At 37.8% G+C, this 20,932-nt stretch overlaps 1 protein-coding gene across 1 annotated transcript in view; it reads left to right on the plus strand.

The window, feature by feature from the left end:
* niban1b (niban apoptosis regulator 1b) overlaps positions 1-20,667 on the plus strand; it is a 34,218-nt gene extending 13,551 nt beyond the window's left edge. Inside the window, exons 2-14 of the mRNA XM_051135434.1 lie at positions 5,553-5,683; positions 5,794-5,919; positions 6,012-6,126; positions 6,198-6,362; positions 10,784-10,899; positions 14,385-14,489; positions 14,821-14,983; positions 15,088-15,275; positions 15,538-15,684; positions 15,959-16,069; positions 16,187-16,294; positions 18,613-18,724; positions 18,816-20,667. Coding sequence (XP_050991391.1) covers positions 5,553-5,683; positions 5,794-5,919; positions 6,012-6,126; positions 6,198-6,362; positions 10,784-10,899; positions 14,385-14,489; positions 14,821-14,983; positions 15,088-15,275; positions 15,538-15,684; positions 15,959-16,069; positions 16,187-16,294; positions 18,613-18,724; positions 18,816-19,801 — 2,573 coding nt within the window. The 3' untranslated portion in view covers positions 19,802-20,667. The remainder of the gene's footprint in view (positions 1-5,552; positions 5,684-5,793; positions 5,920-6,011; positions 6,127-6,197; positions 6,363-10,783; positions 10,900-14,384; positions 14,490-14,820; positions 14,984-15,087; positions 15,276-15,537; positions 15,685-15,958; positions 16,070-16,186; positions 16,295-18,612; positions 18,725-18,815) is intronic.
* Positions 20,668-20,932: the final 265 nt, after the last annotated feature.

Genomic DNA, 20,932 nt, shown 5'->3' on the forward strand with positions numbered 1-20,932 from the left:
AGCTATCTGGTGCATTGTGACTGGCCGAATACCTCAAGCCTGTGATGGAAATGTTACGCCCCTTACCATGTTGTGATGCCGTTTCCTGGTGCAACAAGACAAAAACAATAAAACCCATTATAAACAAGGTGTTTATTGCATCCAGTGGTACACAACTACTGATTATAATGACTCATACTGTCTTTTTACGTGTTGCGTTGCACTGCGCCGCGTAAACATAACACCATGTCTGCATTTGTGATCGCAGAAACAACGAACAACAAGCACTAATCTACACTTCTCAAAACTCGCGTTTGAATAGTCAGTAGCAAATTCTTTAAATATGAAAATGTACTTACAGGCCGCCAGCGTTGGAATTGCCCCACTTTATAGCCTTAACCCTTTGTGCACAGCTAGCATTGTAGGCTACTCTCCCAGGTTCAGGAAACAGTCCTCTGTAAAATGTGCAGAACCCACTCAAATATTTGCGTTGTACTGTTCCAGAACAGTATTGTAAATATAACTTAACCACTGATTTCTAGTTGTGTCCTCATTTGGAAGGCTAAGTACTATCGCTTTCACAACTACAGCCAGTATAAAAAGTTACGCCTTCTTTCTTTGCATATACATGTGGGTGGTGTTATGCAAATCTACCCACACGATGATGTAGACATGTGGAGGTGTGTTTGAAAGAGCCGTTTTAGGAAGGTGTGGCTTAACTTTTATAATAAATATCTATTTGGGTTTCAGACTTTAAACTTTGCAACTTTACAAATCTTATATATGCTCAAACAGCTTGTAAGACTCTAAAGACAAAGGAAAACAAGAAACCGCATCATATGGCCCCTTTAAGAGAGAGAGAGATGGACTGAGCTAGTGTGATTAACATACCAGGCATCTGATACAGCATTCATTCTTCAGATTGGTCACTCCACAATAAACATCAGTTTGAATGTCAGCTGGAGAAAGCGTTAGCTTTGTCGTAACGTTAATACCCTTTCATCTGTTAAGGGTAATTTTGCTGCTCAGTGCATTAGTTCGCTGTGTCAAGCTGTTGTTGACACTAAAAATAACTTCTGCTTATAGCCTTTATAACTTTTCAATATAAAAATCTTTTCACTGTTGTCATCATCTAACAGTGGAACAATGTAACTAAAATCACCATCACGAACACATTTATGTGTTTTAAATTATGTGTATAAAATATTATTTATTGAATAATAATATTTAATAAACAACAACAACAAAAACAGCCATCAAAAAAGTTGATAGGCACAAAGTATAAAGTATACTTTAGTGCTCTGATATACAGCATTGAATTTACATAAACCTGAGATTTTGCCAAAACTATCTTCTCTGGAACAAATAATATATTAATGAGACAAAAGACTACCCATTGGATTTACCCAAAACTAATTGCATCTCATGTTTAACCACTATAGAGACATCAGAGCCAGTGGTAAATTCCAGAAGATCTGGCCAAGGTGAGGCGCTGTCGGGCAGATTCATGAGCACTGAACGGCTGTTGACCATCTGGAGCTCACATGTCCGAAAACGTTGATGCAAATGTTCAAATAGACATTATCTTTATTAACAAACAGCATATTTGAACTATAAACAAGTATATTCTCACCTGAAACCTCTTAAAACTACATTCCGTGACACAAAAACAGTACTATTTATACAATGATACTGGATTTGGGCATCCACCATGACACTTACTGTAAGAAGTAGGTACTGCAAGCAGAGTGCTATGATTACAAACTGTGAAATGGCTGTTGGAGTTCTGATATCACTCTAATATCGCACTCTTATAAGCCAATCAGATTCGAGGACCAGAAAGAACTGTTGTATAAATAAAATATATATGTGTGTGTGTGTGTGTGTGTGTGTACTACTACTATTATTTAGCTTTTTCTCTCTGTTTTCTTTAGAGTCAAGGATTTATCTGCATCAATACATCCTGCAATTACACTGGATCTGTAATAGGCACCAATTATATTTAATTATACCCATTACCAAGAAGGGCTGACTGCTATACAGAGATTACACTATCGCTAGTAGCTGTTTGAAATCTCAGTCCAGATGAAAGAATGCCAAGTACAAACCTAAACACTTTGTGCATTCAAAAATCTGCAAATGTTATTCTGTAAACTTCCTGGGATGTGTAGTAAATATGTCTTCATTTGAATGCACTTTTGCCCTCTTGTATGGTACAGTGAGGTACAATATTAAAATACTAAGTGCAGTGTTGCAGTGCTATTAGCACTGACTGACTGTGCTATGAACATGGTTAGAAAGGTGTGTTGTTTCATAGCTTGTGTGTTTTAGGAAGAAATATGTGCTGAGTTGTCCAGGATTTACAACGGTCGTGCTCTTATCACAAGTGTGTGTTTGTGTGGTGTGTATTTGTGGTGTGTGTGTCCTCACAGGAAACCACTCTGTCATCTCTCTCCCCTCCTCAGAGCAGCTGTCTGTTCTCTAACTCACTTAATTCAATTCAGCTCAAGCTAATCTAATTTTATTTGTACAGCACCTTTAAAAACAACTTTACTGCTGAAAGTCCTGGAAATCTAATACTCTAATAACAAGGAAAACTCCCTTAAGAGGAGGGGGGTGTTGTTTACAAAGAGGAAAGAAATATGCCTCAAATAAGGCAATTGTCAGAATTTCTGTTTAAAATAATTGATTTTGATTGTCTTTTTGTTTAAGATGTTGTTCAAGATGATGGAGAACCCTCAGCATTTAAAGTGTGACACACTGTGATGCAATAAGAGTGTGAAGTCAGATCTCAGATAAGCAACAGCTTTAGTCTTAGTACGGTTATTTTTAGTAGAAAATATAGTAGCTTGTCTCATACTGGGTGTTTTGCTATTGTTTGCCTAAGAGTATTGCTTATTTTGAGTTGGTATACCAGTATATGTATAGTTTGTATGCTGAGAATCAAAAGCAGGAAATGATTATTGGGTTTGTATAATTTAATATCCAACTTCACTCCTTTTTAATCCGGGAATTAGCACTCAAAGAAAGACAGAATATTCCTATAAATTTTATTTTATTTTATTATGCAATGTTTATCTAATTGAAGAAACAATTAACCTAGAAATAACAAAGTTAAAACCATTACTTGTTCATTTATTGTTCGTTTGTTTTTGAAATACAAAACGGATCCAAATAGGACAACAAAGCAGTATATAAGTATGCCTTATGCCTTATGGCTCGTGATCTTCTGAAGCCATATGAGAGATTTATGTGAGGAACAGAGAGACTTCAGATCATTGAGTCAGCTGAAATAAAGAAGTGGGATTTATAAATAAATCGTTCAGTCCAATTTTTGAACCGGATCAGCTGGTTCAAATGAACAGGGAAGATTATCCGTGACGAATGATTTCCGTTACTTTCTCACACAAAGTAAATGTCTGATCATTTATTTGGGTAAAAAATGTCTTGAACAACTCTGCATGATGATGACAAGATGCCGACAAATTTGCCAGATGTAATGGTTCCTTGTTTACCTTGGCAAGATATCATTTTCAACATTAAAACTACATTCTCCTATGGTCTAACATTAGTTAGACTCCACAATATCCCTTTTTGTAATCCCAAAGCAACTGTATGATCAGAATCATCATGGTGACCATTTTCTGGACCACAAGTTAGAAGTATTCTGTCATTTTCTAAATTGTATCAGACACTATTTTGCCAAGTAGTGATAATGGTTAATATAGCATGTCTAATGTGCCCTGTAAATTACATATAATGCAGCTGCTGCCAGTGGCTTCTTCCAGTCAATCGGAATTCTATACTATTTACTCCTTGGCGGAAAGTAATATTTCCAAGGGAAGTCCAAGGATATTTTCCTTTAAAAACTTGGAAACTGGGATCTAAGCCCAAGTGCTGTTGCAAATAAAGTTTTGAACTTAGTTTGCTCAGTGGAATAATGCTGAAATGGACTGAGGCCTGCGCTCTGTGCCATGTCATTTTGGCAGTGCAGTGAAGTGGTAAAGATGGCTCAGTCTTTAGGAATGAGTCACAGAGTTTCTCCTCCCTCTGAGTCAGGAACAATAAGAGTCATGATCTAACTGTATTAACCTGTCACTATAGATAGAGTGTGATATATTATTGTAAAGTTTGAAATATTTCTTATTTTGTACTTCGATCATATCACCCATTTCTGCATACTTCAAGATATAGCTGAATTTGGTACAATACGTACTACACTTAATATTTATAAAAATGTGGAAGAAGTAGTCAGAATAGTATACTAGTATGATATTCACTATAATTTACAAGTGTTAAAACAGTAGTCTTAAAGGGTCTAGTCTAGGTGTGTATTTGGGTATTGAAAGGTCTAGTCTTGGTCTGAATCTTGAGGATCTTGTTCTCGAGGGTTCTAGTCTTGGTCTGGACCTGGGTCTTGAAGGGTCTAATCTTGGTCTGAATCTGGGTCTTAAGGGGTCTAATCTTGGACTGGATCTAAGTCTTAAAGGGTCTTGTGTATGTCTGGACTTGGGTCTGAAGGGTCTAGTCTTGGTCTGGATCTTAGTCTTGAAGGGTCTAGTCTAGGTATGGATTTGGGTCTTGAAGGGTCTAGTCTTGGTCTGGATCTGGGTCTCGAGGGGTGTAATCTTGGTCTGTATGTGAGACTTAAAGGATCTAGTCTTGGTATAGATATGGGTCATGAAGTGTCTAGTCTTGGTCTGGATCTGGGTCTTGAAGAGTCTAGTCTTGGCCTGAATTTTAAGGGGTCTAATTTGAGTCTGGATCTGGGACTGGTCTTGGTCTGAATTTTGAGGGGTCTAATCTTGGTCTGGATCTAGGTCTTGAAGGGTCTGATCTTAATCTAAATCTCGAGGGATCTAATCTTGGTCTAAATCTGGGTCTTGGAGGGTCTGATTTTGGTCTGGATCTAGGTCTTGAAGGGTCTGATCTTGGGCTAAATCCCAAGGGGTCTAGTCCTGGTCAAAATTTGGGTCTTGAAGGGTCTGATTTTGGTCTGGATCTGGGTTTTGAAGGGTCTGATCTTGGTCTGAATTATTAGGGGTCTAGTCTTAGTCTGAATCTGGGTCTTGAAGTGTCTGATTTTGGTCTGGATCTTGGTTTTGAGGGAATTTAATTCATTGTTCTTTGTTTATAGCTCTGTACTAAATTTAAACGTGTAACTACACATTTTAATGAGGAAGTGTCAGTGTAGAGTATTTACAAATTAACCTCAAATGTGTCATCAACTCACACATTACAGCTCAAAAATAGTACTTGTGCTTTAGTATGTCAGTCAATACATCATAATAAGTGTGCTTCTTTAAAGTGCGACAAATGATTATCAAAGCAAAATAATAAAAAAAAAAAAAAAAAAGAAATTACAAAGTGAGCTATTTAAAAGTATAACCAGTCATGAAAGTGAACACTTTAATTACATTTAAGTGGGCTATTATTTAAGGAGTATTTGCAAGCACAGTTTCTTTTATGTAATATATATTTTTAAAGATTTAAGGTCCATTACAAGTGCCCATACAATACAATATGCCACACTTCTTTTCCCAAGTGTAATCTGATCTTTCATGTGTGTGTAGGCCGGACAGAGGCTGAGCTGAAGAACTTTAGTCCTCATTACAGGAGGCAAAGCTGTGTCGCCTTCTTTTGTCATCTGAAGGATGAGGTGGAGCAGCACAGAGCAGGACAGGCCCAGCTCCTCAAACAGAAGGTGAGAGCTTAATGGTCTTATACTACACTCTCACTTACATTATCAGTGTTATTTGATTAATGGTGTTGCAGAGTTTTACTCTCATTAACACAAGTATGTTTCACTTCTAGGAGCCTCTGCAGGCCTCAGAGGTCCTGTACAAGGACAGCGTGCTTTACTTTGATGACAGAAAGTGGAGAGAGAGATTTGTCGTGGTCCGCGCTGACTATAGCCTGGAGCTACATGACAGTCAGGAGGTGAAAACGTATTCTTTAATCAATTTCACATAAAAAGCACTTTTTTTTCTGTCAGAACATTTTCATGATGCTGTTATATCTCATGCATCCAGTCATATACAAAGGGAACCCCTGCCCGCCACAGACTCCTGCCAACAGGGGGCACAGTGTTGACCTCAGAGGAGAAATACATGGCTGTCGTAGACAAGGCCTTCCCTGATCCTAATGGTAAGTGTTTATCTAGTTCTCCATCCTGATCTCTCTCTTCCCATTCGAATGAGTGTTCATGTGTTATTCAGGTTCTAAAGAAGAACCCTCTGTTCCTGTGGTGATGGTTCCTGGTCCGCTTCCTGTGTACCTGAGACTGCCTTACAGACGAGACTCGTACTTCTGTTTCCAGCAGGAGGAGAAGCGTGCCCGCTTCGTCTCGATCTTAAACGACTGTATTCGGCATCAGAACCAAGGTACCAGATCAGCACTACCTCAGTGCACTTTTGACTATGTTCTTGGGGTCTATCATTAAATTTGTCAATTATATCTCTAAGGGGAAAGAATAAATTTGTACAGAATTTCTGTTTGCTCATTTTGAAAGTACTTTTTGAATCCATTCTGACTAATTCTCTGTACACCCACCTAAAATGAAGCCTAAACACATGCTATATTACAGTAGTGAAGCTGATGACAAAATACCTGAAGCTGAGTGTGGCAGCCACTGCTCTTGCATCAGTGTACTGTTGTTTTTCTGTGGTGGTCATGGTGATACACTAATAATATCCAGAATTGCAATGCACTCTTCCTGCGTACTTGCTATTTAGCGGTTACCCTGCCTCTGCAGAGCATTATGTGTGCAATAATCTTTGTCACACAGCTGTAAAAGACACCGCTTTAGCACCTTCATGCTTCATGAAGTGGGTGAGAGGAGAGGTAACTATTTCAAACTATTTTATACAGTTTTATGCGAAGGTTTGCAGAACCCCTTGCAGAATCAGTGAAAAATTTTAATTTTAAGAAAATAAGAGAGATCATACAAAATTCATGTTATTTTTTATTTAATACTGTCCTAAGTAAGATATTTTACATAAAAGATGTTTACATGTAGTCCACAAAACCAAAAAATTGCTGAAATTATTAAAATAACCCCCTTCAAATGTTTGGGAAGCCTTGGTTCTTAATACTGTGTGGTTACCTGGATGATCTAGGAGTGTTTTTTTTGTTTTGTGATAGTTGTTCATGAATCCCTTGTTTGTTCTGAGCACTGTTCTTCAGAAAAAATCTTCCAGGTCCTGCAGATTCTTCAGTTTTCCAGCATCTTTTGCATATTTAAACCCTTTCCAGCAGTGACTGTATAATTTTTAGATTCATTAAGAGCTGCATTAAGAGCCAGGGGGTGAAAACTTTTGGAATTTGATGATCAAGGTAAATTGTACTTAATTTGTCTTCTGGGAAACATGCAAGTATATTCTGTTGCTTCCGAAGGGCAGTACTAAATTGAAAAAAATTATATTTCAATAAAATATGAAAAATTTGGACATCTTCATCCTGTTCAAAAGTTTTCACCCCCTGGCTCTTAATGCATCGTGTTTCCTTCTGGAGCATCAGTGAATGTTTGAACCTTTTTTAATAGTTGTGTTTGAGTCCCTCAGTTGTCCTCAGTGTAAAAAGATAGATCTCAAAACCATACAGTCACTGCTGGAAAGGGTTCAAATGTACAAAAGATGCTGAAAACTGAAGAATCTGCAGAACCTGGAGGATTTTTCTGAAAAACAGTGCTCAGTTTAACTCATGAACAACCATCACAAAACAAAAAAAATAGTCCACACACAGAACCACAAACAATATTAAGAACCAAGGGTTCCCAAACTTGGCAGGGGGTTATTTTAATAATTTCAGCTATTATTTTTTGTCTTGTAGACTATATGTAAACATCTTTTACGTAGAATATCTTACTCAGGACAGTACAAAATAAAAATTTACAATAAAAACATACATTCTGTATGATTATTCACATTTTCACAGATTCTGTGAGGGCTTCCCAAACTTTTGCATAAAACTGTACATAATATATACATATAATTGTATTTTGCTGTTGTCTGCTATTGCAAGTTGAAAGTCAGATTGGAAAAGACAAAATATGCCTCACAATTTAAAGTATTGCTTGTGTTTGCAGCACAAACACTGTAGGATGAGAAAAACACCAAAGTTCACCTGAAGTTAAAGGTCAAATCACAAATCCTAGGTGTATATGATGTATATTCATTTAGACGACTACAATCTGAGTTATTTTAAAAAACGTCTTGGCGCTTCCAGTCTTTATAATGGCAGTGAATGGGGTTAATAAAGGCCTTCTGAAGCAAGCTGATGTGGTTGTGTAAGAAAAATATCCATGTTTAAAACTTTATAAAACTTTTACTGCTAACTGTCGTACGTGCGTTCTGAGTGCTGTTTCTAATACTTAAAAAAAAAAGAAAAATAAGTATATTCAGTATATTATAAAAAAGTATATTCTTTTAAAGTCAGTTTAGAAGCTACAAACAAAAAGTAGGTAGCTGAAGCCATTTAGGAGGACAATATCTTAAAATATGCAACTAACAATAATAATATAAAACTATTTTTTATTAAGCAAAAAAAAAAAATTTTTACTTGAAACTTCCCTAGTAAAAAAAAGTAATATTTAAAATACATTTATTTCATACTAAGTATAGTTAAAATCTGTTAACATTTTTAATGACATCGCTTGAGACTTACGGATATAAAAATTAAAATTAAACTTTATGTGAATAACTACTTGTGCACAATGCACATCTTTTAATATTAAGCCTAAAATGTCACTGTTGATGAGGATTGTATGATCTTTAAATAATATTGGTCTTTAAATGCAAAATATTTAAAGTGTACCTAAAGTATACTTGCAATAGTTCCACTTTAGCACAATCAAATATAATTTATTATATGTATATCTTTAGCTGAACTTTTAAATTAAACAATTAAAGCACAAAATTAGTTGTTCCAATTTAGCAGACTTTAAGTATACCAGTTTCGTTTACTAAAAGTACAGTTGAAGGGTATTTGAGCCATTTAACACTTTCACTGACCAAAATTATAAACGCAGCACTTTTGTTTTTGCCCCCATTTTTCATGAGCTGAACTCAAAGATCTAGAACTTTTTCTATGTACACAAAAGGCCTATTTCTCGCAAATATGTTCACAAATCTGTCTAAATCTGTGTTAGTGAGCACTTCTCCTTTGCCGAGATAATCCATCCACCTCACAGGTGTGGCATATCAAGATTCTGATTAGACAGCATGATTACTGCATAGGTGTGCACAATAAAAGGCCACTCTAAAATGTGCAGTTTTATCACACAGCACAATGCCACAGATGTCACAAGTTTTGAGAGAGCATGCAATTGGCATGCTGACTGCAGGAATGTCCGTGAATTGAATGCAGGAATGCCCGTGAATTGAATTATCATTTCTCTACCATAAGCGGTCTCCAAAGGCTTTTTAGGAAATTTGGCAGTACATCCAACTGCAGACCACGTGTAACCACACCAGCCCAGGACCTCCGCATCCAGCATCTTCACCTCCAAGATCGTCTGAGACCAGCCACCCAGACAGCTGCTGCAACAATCGGTTTGCATAACCAAAGAATTTCTGCACAAACAGTCAGAAACCGTCTTAGGGAAGCTCATCTGCATGCTCGTCGTCCTCATCGGGGTCTCGACCTGACTGCAGTTCGTCGTCGTAATCGACTTGAGTGGGCAAATGCTCACATTCGATGGCGTCTGGCACTTCGGAGAGGTGTTCTCTTCCCAGATGTATCCGGGTTTTCACTGTACAGGGCAGATGGCAGACAGTGTGTATGGTGTGTGTGGGTGAGCGGGTCAACATTGTGGATTGAGTGGCCCATGGTGGCGGTGGGGTTATGGTATGGGCAGGTGTATGTTATAGACAACGATCACAGGTGCATTTTATTGATCGCATTTTGAATGCACAGAGATACCGTGACATCACCTCAATATCACCTCATGTTGCAGCGTGACAATGCACGGCCCCATGTTGCAAGGATCTGTACACAATTCCTGGAAGCTGAAAACATCCCAGTTCTTGCATAGCCAGCATACTCACCAGACATGTCACCCATTGAGCATGTTTGGGATGCTCTGGAACGGTGTATATGACAGCGCGTTCCAGTTCCGGCCAATATCCAGCAACTTCAGACAGCCATTGAAGAGGAGTGGACCAACATTCCACAGGCCATAATCAACAACCTGATCAACTCTATGTGAAGGAGATGTGTTGTACTGTGTGAGGCAAATTGTGGTCACACCAGATACTGACTGGTTTTCAGACCAACGGGACCCCCCTAATACAGTAAAACTGCACATTTTAGAGTGCCTAAGGCACACCTGTGCAATAATCATGCTGTCTAATCAGCATCTTAATATGCCACACCTGTGAGGTGGATGGATTATCTCGGCAAAGGAGGAGTGCTCACTAACAGATTTAGACAGATTTATGAACAATATTTGAAAGAAATAGGCCTTTTGTGTACATAGAAAAAGTCTTAAATCTTTGAGTTCAGCTCATGAAAAATGGGGACAAAAACAAAAGTGTTGTGTTTATAATTTTGGTCAGTGTAGTTTAGATTGTTTTTTTCTTATTTAACAGCACAAGACATTTAAGGTGATGGGTTTCTCAGTTTTCTCTCATTATTAAGTAATACACAAAAGCCTTTCATCATAGTTGGCATTTCCAAATAATTTCTGTCTTAGTCTTTTTCCTTTTTTCTGGAACCAGAAACAAGAAGTTGCTCACATGATTCTGTGTTACACAATCGATTCATCTGACAGAACTGTTCTCTTCTCTCTGTTATGTCTTTTCAGATTATCTGAAGAGTATGGAGAGTGAGGTTCAGGCTTTCCTAAAGGCCATTCACTTCTACAGGCAGGAAAAGGGTCACTATGAGTCATGGGATATGCTGGTGGGCACTGACTGTCAGGTGGGCCTCCTGGTCTCCATATTACTCACAAGCATGTTTTAAATGAGTTTCCGAAAAAAAAGCAGCGTCCACTTCTTATGAATGAGTCAGATGAGTCAGGATGTAGTGGCTACAGAGATGAACAAACAACGTGACTAATGAGCTGTGATTAAATCAGGCATCATAGTGTGTTCAGCAGGCTGGACAGAGCTGCCGGTCAGGGATTTAGGAGTGTCATGCTGTTAACATCCTATTTGTGGCTCATTTCATGCTTGACTGAAAGTTTTAAATGCGGGCTTTTAACTTAGCATACACTTGCAAAACGGTTTCATGCCTGTGCCAAACTTTTGTGTTCCCTTATGAAATTTTGTATTGTCACAAAACTCTTGCATAACTGCATTAGCAAGCACCACAAATTAATGATATGTTTTTTTTTATGATTTTTTTAAATGAATTTTTAAGGAATTTTTTTTTTTTTACAAAAATTCATACCAGAGCTCTTGTTGTTACGAAATCTTGAGATCACAGCAGGATCTTTCACAGGATATCCTGTAGCTACTTAAGGAAACACCTCTGCCTTCCTCCAACTATTGTTGGGTCCAATTTTGAATCCTAATTTGGCGGACAAGGTGTTGTTTTGTTAGGTATCTGAAAAATAAGCTATTTTTACAATCAGTCGCTATCACAAAACAAACCCTGACAAGGTGATGAGGACCAACAGAATGTACCCAATATACATCTACTTAAAGAGCAGGTCATATGATATTTTAAAGTGTCCTAATATTGTGTTGGAGTTCTCTACAACAGGTGTAAATGCATCTAAGGTCAGAAAACAATTTTTTTAGAATATACATTTGATATACATATACATACAGTCATTTCTCAATGATTTTGAAATGATTCATTCAATCAGTTCTGAGCGTAAGGTCTGTAAACCCCTCCTTTTCATAAGCCTAATCTGCTCTGATTGGTCAGCTGGCCAAGCCTGTTGTGATTGGTTCAGAGAGGAGTACTCGAGCAAGTTAGCGAGTTCTGCCTTCAGCGTTGCCAAGTCCACGTGTTGAAGCAACCCCAATAATGTCATATTTAGCCCCTGGAATGCAAATTTACCAGTGGAACCCCAACAAAAAAACGTGTATTTTTACACCTCGGAATGCAATTTTTAATGGGGGACCCCCTAGTGGGTTCATAGCGAATTATTAGAACTATTTCAGAAAGACAGTAATATCGTGGTTTACCTGGAAACCTAAAGATCCACTGAGTATACATCACATATTAGCACAAAAAACTTGGCATTTTAAGCACTCATAACATGTCTTACAGGTACTTACAGGTTGTGGTCTGGAGACACTTGTTAATCCAAATAAATTAGATTAGAAGCCAATGAAGATAAAAGCCAAGATTAGGGAAGCAGTCCTCTGTAAAATTTTGAGAACAACAAAAGGTTTGAGTTGTATTGCTGTGGTATTGTGGAAAAAAATTTATTTGAACCACTGTTTCTTTACATCATCTTTCGGCAGATAAAACAAAACAAGCTCGCTTTGAGAGCACAGAACACAGCGTCTTCTTGACATGATGTAAACACACTCATTAGCGGATGTGTTTGTGGGCGGGTCAGACTGTTCGTATTTCGAAGGCAGGCGGGGATTATGCAAATATGTTACCCAGTGACGTAGATCGGTAACAGGCAGGAAATTCGAAAATAATGACTCGTTAAGGTGGCTCTGAGTTGAGTCTTTCTTTTGAGAGACAATATCTTTATCATACACTTTTTTGATTAACAACTTTTCATACTGTTTACATTGAAGGATAGCTACGTTACAAACTGCAAAAAAAAAAAAAAATAATAATAAAAAATAAGATATCTTTTGAAAACCCAAATGACCTGCTCTTTAACAAATAAATAAATAACATACTGTTACATAATTATGATATATTGCACTACCATTCAAAAAATATTAAGCAGCACAACTGTCTTGAGCACTGTTAATAATAACAAATGTGTCTTGAGCACAAAAATCAGCATATTACAAATTATTTTTCACTGTTTTTGATTAAATAAATGTAGCCTTGGTGAGTGTTCCTTTAAAGATATTAAAAGTCTTACTGAACTCAGATGTTTGAATGGTATTGTATAATATAATACAGTATAAATACAGTAGATTATTATATCATAGTTATAATATATTATATCAACAGTTAGGTCAGTTAAACAGTTAGCAGTCATTATACAAAAATATTAAAATATCCAATCAGAATTAAGTATTTATGTGTATTATTAATTAAACTGTAAATGAAACATTTTAATAATTTTCAAAGGGATAGTTCACCCAAAAATTAAAATGACGCCATGATTTATTCATCCTCGAGCCATTCTAGGTATATATGACTTTCTTCTTTCAGACAAATGCAATCAGAGTTATATTAAAAAATGTCCTAGCTCTTCCAAGCTTTATAATGGAAGTGAATGGGTGTTGAGATTTTGAAGTCCAATAAAGTGCATCCATCCATCATAAAAAGTACTCCACACGGCTCCGGGGGGTTAATAAAGGTCTTCTGAAGTGAAAGTGTAAGTGTGTGTTTGTGTAAGAAAAATATCCATATTTAAAACTTTATAAATGTTAATCTCTAGCTTTTGCTAACTTTCGTATGTGCATTCATGAGAGAGTGGCATTCCAGCGGATGATGTAGGACGTAGGCAGTGACGAACATGCAAGTGGCGAATGCAGAAGTGGAGAGGAGAGAGCAAAACAAAACATTGGTCACAAATTAGAAGTACAAAATGAGGGTTTGTAAAGAAAAATGTTGGCGGTTTGAAATGTTTGGAGATTTCGAAATAAGCCAACTTGGCTTTCAAAAGACTAGCATATTCTCAGCGGAGCTTATGCTACGCCTAAATCCTACATCATCTGCTGGAATGCCATTCTTGTCAACACACGTATGAAAGTTAGTGGAAGCTAGAGATTACGGTTTATAAACTTTTAAATACAGATATTTTTCTTACACAAATGCATGGATTCCTTTCAAAAGGCCTTTATTAACCTCCCGGAGCTGTGTGGAGTACTTTTTATGATGGATGGATGCACTTTATTGGTCTTCAAAATCTCAACACCCATTCACTGCCATTATAAAGTTCGGAAGAACAAGGACATTTTTTAATATAACTCAGATTGTATTTGTCTGAAAGAAGAAAGTCATGTACACCTAGGATGGCTTGAGGGTGAATAAATCATGGGGTGATTTTCATTTTGGGTTAAACTATCACTTAAAAGCATATTTTGTGACACTGACAGACAGCTTTATTTGCCTAATAAATACAACTCAACTGCCATGTCTGTGTGGTGATTCCATCCGTTGCAGACTGATTCATTGCTATGATATTACAACAACTCAGTGATTTAACTCTTTTGCTGTTTCTCCATGAGTCAGTGTCATGTGGGTGTTTTGTGTTTTGACTCGGTTTGGTGTCATGGTCTTTAGTAGTGACTCCCTCTGCTGTTCTGCAGGTGCTGGCTAACCTGGTGATGGAGGAGCTGCTGCCCTCACTGCAGACAGAGCTGTTGCCCAAGCTGAAGGGAAAGAAGCCGGAGAGGAAGAGGGTGTGGTTTGCGGTCAGTGAGATCAGCTTCTGCTCTTCACGTCTATTCTTAGAATTTTGACACGTTGTGTGTTAAATGTCACACTCAAGCAACATATTTACTGGTCCATTGTTAATATTTGGATCTGTTATTTTTCTGGCCTCCATGCCATCCAAAACAATAAAGGTTTTATACCACGAAAAATAATTTTCCTTCATGGCCTGTGCCAGCTGCTCTATAATGGGACTTTTAGCAATTAGGCAACAGGTAGACAAAGGCAGCCTTGTGTTCATGATGAAGTGGGTTTATGATGGCCGTATTTAGGGTGTGAATGTGTTTTCTATTTATTTCCCTGTGTGGTTAGACAGTGGAAGCGACCTATGAGCTTGTGCATGAGCAACTGCGAGAAGGATTGGAGAGTTTGATAAATGAGTGCAGAGAAGCCAGCAAACAACAGGAGGCGCTCATCCGCTCAGACATGGACCAGATCGTCAACTCACAAACGTTCCTGGAAACCAAACTGCAGGGTACAAACAGACAGTTTCTGCAGTATATATTATGTCCAAAAGTTCAAAAAGTTCAATAGTTTGGGACCAAGTCTATCTTCATCCATTTTTCTGTTTGTTTTTAGGTTTAGTATCAGAGCCAGCTGTGAAATACTGTTCAGAGAGCGTGGCCCCGTACCTGACCTCAATCCTGGAGGAGCTGATGGGTCCAGTTAGCGCAGGCTTCCAGGCCGCGAGGCTGCTGTTGGAGGACGAGCTGACCCGAATCTGCAAGGATTTCCCTCAGGGGGGAGTCACAGAGGAACTTCAGAGCGTAAGAGAGTGCAGAACATTTACAAATACGTGATAACAGAAACTTTTGGCAACAGTGCTTAAAATGAATATTCATCTGCTGATTTCAACATTCAGCCAAGGCTACGTTGCAAAACACTTGAAGCAAATCAGGTCATTTTTTCCTCTGAGAGCAGAGTTAAATGTTGGACAGCAGAGCTGATGTGATTAGATCATGTGGGAATAATGATCATCTGAATTCAGACTCCCTTGAGTTCTCATGAGTCATGCCTGTCTCTTTGAAGGCTCTGCAGCAGGTGGGTCGTGACCGCATGGAGGACTGTTACCAGCATGTGAACGTCCTGAAGGAACAGCTCCAGGAACTCCGCAACCGCTTCAAGTTTTCCAACTCGGCACGAGTGGTTCACTGCACCCAGAGTCAAATGCAGCAGGTGGGCGTCACCTGTAGCTTTTAGAGTGACTGGGCGTTGTTAGACTTGGTGGGGCTTTTAGATGTTTTATGTTTAAGATTTTGTCAAATCTTAAAATCTTTTTCAGACCTTAGTAGTGGATATAAACTACTGGAATCATATATGTCATATAGACCGCCCCACCAAAAATGAAGTCAATGGAGAACATTGCCTCATCTTGTCATGAACTTTGGTTCCCTCTACAGGTCGATGGAATATAAATGAACTGTGGCATTTCTGTTGTTTTTTTTTCCAGTTGATGGAGAATGCTGTGTACACATTTGAGCTCCTGCTTCAGACTGCCTTAAAGGACAAACCTGACAAACAGGCCTCAGTCATGGAGAAAGCCAAGCTACGTGTCCTCAAGGTTGGCTTTGCCTATATTTATGAAGTGTATATATTCGGCCTAACACAGTCTTAATAAGAGAATAATTCTAAAAAGAAGTTACATAATCATTATGGAAACTTTTGCTTTCCCCTTTAGCAATTTGACTATGACAGCAGCACAGTAAGGAAGAAGATTTTCCAGGAGGCCCTGGTTGATATCACTCTTCCAGCCATCAAGAGAAACCTGGCACCTGCCTGCAAAACTGTGAGCACCAATACATTTTTTGGAAAATTATTCTTGAACATTTAACATAATGTAAAGTTATTCTAGCAAACTCTGATTCTCTAGTTAAATTAGTGACTTAGAATGAAAACTGTAATAAATTTAATAATTCTGGTTTCAGTTTAGGTTTTGATTCATCTTGATTTATTAACCATTTCTTTAAGAGATTAATATTTGAAAATGACTAAAAATCAATTTCATTGCCAGTTGATGACAATTTCAATAATAAATACATATAAACAAGTCTTTGTTAAACATTTTAGAGGTGATATAGATCAAATACATAACTATATCGTATTGTTTATTGTATATTATATATCTATACAATTGGGAGGCATGGGAGGCAGGTGCACTAACGAGGCTAAAACTGCAGCCCCTAGCGTCAGTCACTAGTGTGCCTCTTGAGCGCATATACATATATATATATATATATATATATATATGTATATGTAATACCAATACATTTGAGCTGTTTGTTCAGGAATTTGACTTCACTGGCAGTGCTGCATATGTTTAAATCACTAAAAAGAACTGATTCCATTGAGCCATTTGTTCGGGAATTGGTCTTAAGTGAAAGTGCTATACAGTATATGTTTGATTCACTAAGAAGAACTGATTCATTTGAGCTGTTTGTTTTGGAATCGGACTTCACTTTCATTCAAAAAACTGACTAAATTTAGCTGTTCAGGAATTGGACTTCACTCGCAGCACTTTATGTGTTTGATTCAATATGAAGTACTGACTCAATTGAGCCGTTAGTTCAGGAATTGGTTTGTTTAACTAAAAAGAACTGACTCAACTGAGCTATTTGCTCAGGAATTGGACTTTAGTGGGAGTGCTGTATGTGTTTGATTCACTAAGAAGAACTGGCTCAGTTGAGCCGTTTGTTCAGGAATTGGACTTCACTGGCAGTGCCTTGTGTTTGATTCACTAAGTAGGAACTGACTCATTTGAGACGTTTGTTCAGGAATTGGACTTCACTGGCAGTGCCTCATGTGTTTGATTCACTAAGAAGAACTGACTCATTTGAGTCGCTTGTGTGTTTCATTCACTCTGAAGAACTAACTCAGTTGAGCCCTTTGTTCAGGAATTGGACTTCAGTGGGAGTGCTGTATGTGTTTGATTCACTAAGAAGAACTGACTCAGTTGAGTCATTTGTTCAGGAACTGGACTTCACTGGCTGTGCCTCATGTATTTGATCCACTAAGAACTGACTCAGTTGAGCTGTTTGTTCAGGAATTGGACTTCACTGGCAGTGCTGTATGTGTTTGTCTCACTAAGAAGAACTGACTCATTTGATCTGTTTGTGTGTTTGATTCACTAAGAAGAACTGACTCAATTGAGCCGTTTGTGTGTTTGAGTCACTAAGAAGAACTGATTCAGTTGAGCTGTTTGTTCAGGAATTGGACTTCACTGGCAGTGCTGTATGTGTTTGTCTCACTAAGAAGAACTGACTCATTTGATCTGTTTGTGTGTTTGATTCACTAAGAAGAACTGACTCAATTGAGCCGTTTGTGTGTTTGAGTCACTAAGAAGAACTGACTCAGTTGAGCTGTTTGTTCAGGAATTGGACTTCACTGGCAGTGCTGTATGTGTTTGTCTCACTAAGAAGAACTGACTCATTTGATCTGTTTGTGTGTTTGATTCACTAAGAAGAACTGACTCAATTGAGCCGTTTGTGTGTTTGAGTCACTAAGAAGAACTGACTCAGTTGAGTCATTTGTTCAGGAACTGGACTTCACTGGCAGTGCCTCATGTATTTGATCCACTAAGAACTGACTCAATTGAGCTGTTTGTGTGTTTGAGTCACTAAGAAGAACTGACTCAGTTGAGCTGTTTGTTCAGGAGTTTGACTTCACTGGCAGTGCTGTATGTGTTTGTCTCACTAAGAAGAACTGACTCATTTGATCTGTTTGTGTGTTTGATTCACTAAGAAGAACTGACTCATTTGATCTGTTTGTGCGTTTGATTCACTAAGAAGAACTGACTCAGTTGAGCTGTTTGTTCAGGAATTGCTGCATGTGTTGTATTTACTAACAAGAACCAGTTCATTAGAGTCATTCATTCGGGAATCGGACTTTACTGGTTTAGTTCAATATTTTTGATTAACTGAAAAGAACCATGTCAATTAGTAAAACTTATACAGCACTGTAACGGGTTTCTGTTCTCACTGACAGTAACACAATATGTTTGTGCCAATCAATGCGTTAACTACTGGTCTGCCCCATCATTCATTTTAAAATTTTAAAAATCATAAAATCGTACTGCTTAGGTTAACTGAATTTTTTCTCTTTTTGCAGGAGCTTCAAAATTATGAACAGTTCGTCTTTGCCGATTACACAAACTTTGTTCAAGTGGAGAACGTCTACGAGAACATACTGCTCAACCTTTTGAATAATGAAGTAAACAAAGGTACAGTAAATTGTTTTAGCCATCTTTTCTGAGTGTCTAAGACATATGAATATTTTCAAAACACCAACATGTTAATATGTTTGCTGTACAGTGGTGAAGGAAGCAGCCAGTCTGAAGAAGAACAACCTGTTTGCTGACAGTACTGACCTGCAATGTGTAAGTCAAAGCAGCCTGGCTGACAGCCGCACGCCACCCCTCTCTGCCCCCTCCAGTCCACCACAAGTATTGGCCTCTGTGGCTCTCTCTCAACAAGCAGAGCAGAAGACCACCCCTCCATCAGAAGGATCCGTCAGTGAAGACACCCAGACACATGATGCCACAGTCATTCCTACAGTGAAGATTACACCGTCTTCTCCAGAATCTGTGGAACCTACATCACCACCAAATGTTCCTGAAACTCAACCAGACATTCCACCAACAATACCTAATGCATCACCCATCCCAGAGGTCTCCGAAACTGAAGTTTCCTCAACCAAACCCGAAACCGTCTCACCTGCGGAAGATTCATCTTCACAACCAGAGACGCCTTCTAAAGCAAAGGATGAAGTTACAGAGGGATCTTCTGTTAGTACAGACCGAGCAGTTTATCTCAGCTCGACAGCTGAAGAAACTCCTGTTCCTGTTGTCGCCTCTGAAACTGTAAATGTGGAAACAGATGCAAGTCCTAAATCTGAAATTAAAGAGGAACATGTGCATATCGTCCAACCTGATATTGACCTGACAATCAAAGCTGAAGTTCTCCCAGACGTATGTGTTGAAGACACCACAGATGCCAGTGTTTCTGATGAACCCGTTGTGGAAAACAAAATCCATGAGGCAGCGCCTTCTAGTGATGAGACTAGAAATGAAACACAAGACAGTCCTGCCACAGAAGGTTCTCCTCCTCTCAACTCGGTTCCTGATGATCCGGTAGGGGGCGCTGTTGCTTTAACACCAGATCTGGAGAGCCAAATCAGCGGCGTGAGCATAGATTCACCGGAGGAGACCGATGACAGCGTGCAGGCTATCAGAGATCTCATCATGGAGGTCATCGAAGTAGAGGACGTAGTGAAACCTTGTGCTGACAACCAACCTTAAAAAGGTTTAAATCATATCCAGCTCTGCTAATAAAACCAACTACAGTGTTTCCATAAAATATTTTCTATTTTTTAGTGGCGTAATTTTTTATACACATTTACTTTTTTGAATAATAATCTTAAAAATTGTTTCGTTTTTTTAATTTTTAAAAATACCTTGACTTGTAGAAACCAAGTGCCTATGTAAACAGAATTTTTGTTGTTTTGTAACACTTTATCATATATCATATTAACAAAAACTATATACACACACACATATATATAGTTGGCTTTTTGTACTTGTTTTTCAGTCTTTAAATGTATTGTTGAATCATTTTTATTTGTTTTTTCAAATGTGAGGAAAATTAAATGACAAAAATAGAAACTCTACATTTTTAGATGGTACACAAATGCTTTTGGAGGACTGACTAATTTATTAATGTGTTGTGCTGGTTTGTACTTTCTTTATAGTAAATTTGAGATAAGAGATTGTGCTGATCACTAAACAATTTTTGGTAACATTTTACAAGAAGGTGTCATTTGTTAACTAAAATGAACAAAGAAAGAATACATTTATTACAGTATTTATTAATCTTTAATAATGTTGGTAATAAAAATACAGCCGTTCATTGTTTGTTCATGTTCAGTGCATTAACTGATGTTAACAAACACAACTTGTGATTTTAATAACGCATTAGTAAATACTGAAATTAACATGAACTAAAATGGTGTTCATTCTTAGTTCATGTTAATTAATAAACCTTATTGTAAAGTGTTACCCATTTTTTTTTTTTTGTACCATGCTGTAGATTTTCTGAAAATGAGACCGTACTTTTATACATATGATTTACAGTGAGCCTGTTAAATAAATTTCCACAAAACAGACAATTCATCAGTGCATCATTTTATTTCTTTTATTTGCAGTTTGCAGGTCAATTCACATTAATTTGTCAAACTCACAGGATCATTATAGCAGCAAAGGCCAAGATGTTAGGAGGCACGTTTTGTGTCTGGAAATACAGAACGGTCCTGAATTCATTGTGGTAAATTAAAATTAAATTACAGTACTCTAAAATAAGACTTAAAATGAACAGACGCGCTACATCTCAATCAGAAACATAATAACCAACTTAAAACAATAGCATAAAATTGT

The sequence above is a fragment of the Labeo rohita genome, chromosome 2 (genome assembly GCF_022985175.1).
Source record: "Labeo rohita strain BAU-BD-2019 chromosome 2, IGBB_LRoh.1.0, whole genome shotgun sequence".
In the NCBI taxonomy this organism is placed as follows: domain Eukaryota; kingdom Metazoa; phylum Chordata; class Actinopteri; order Cypriniformes; family Cyprinidae; genus Labeo; species Labeo rohita.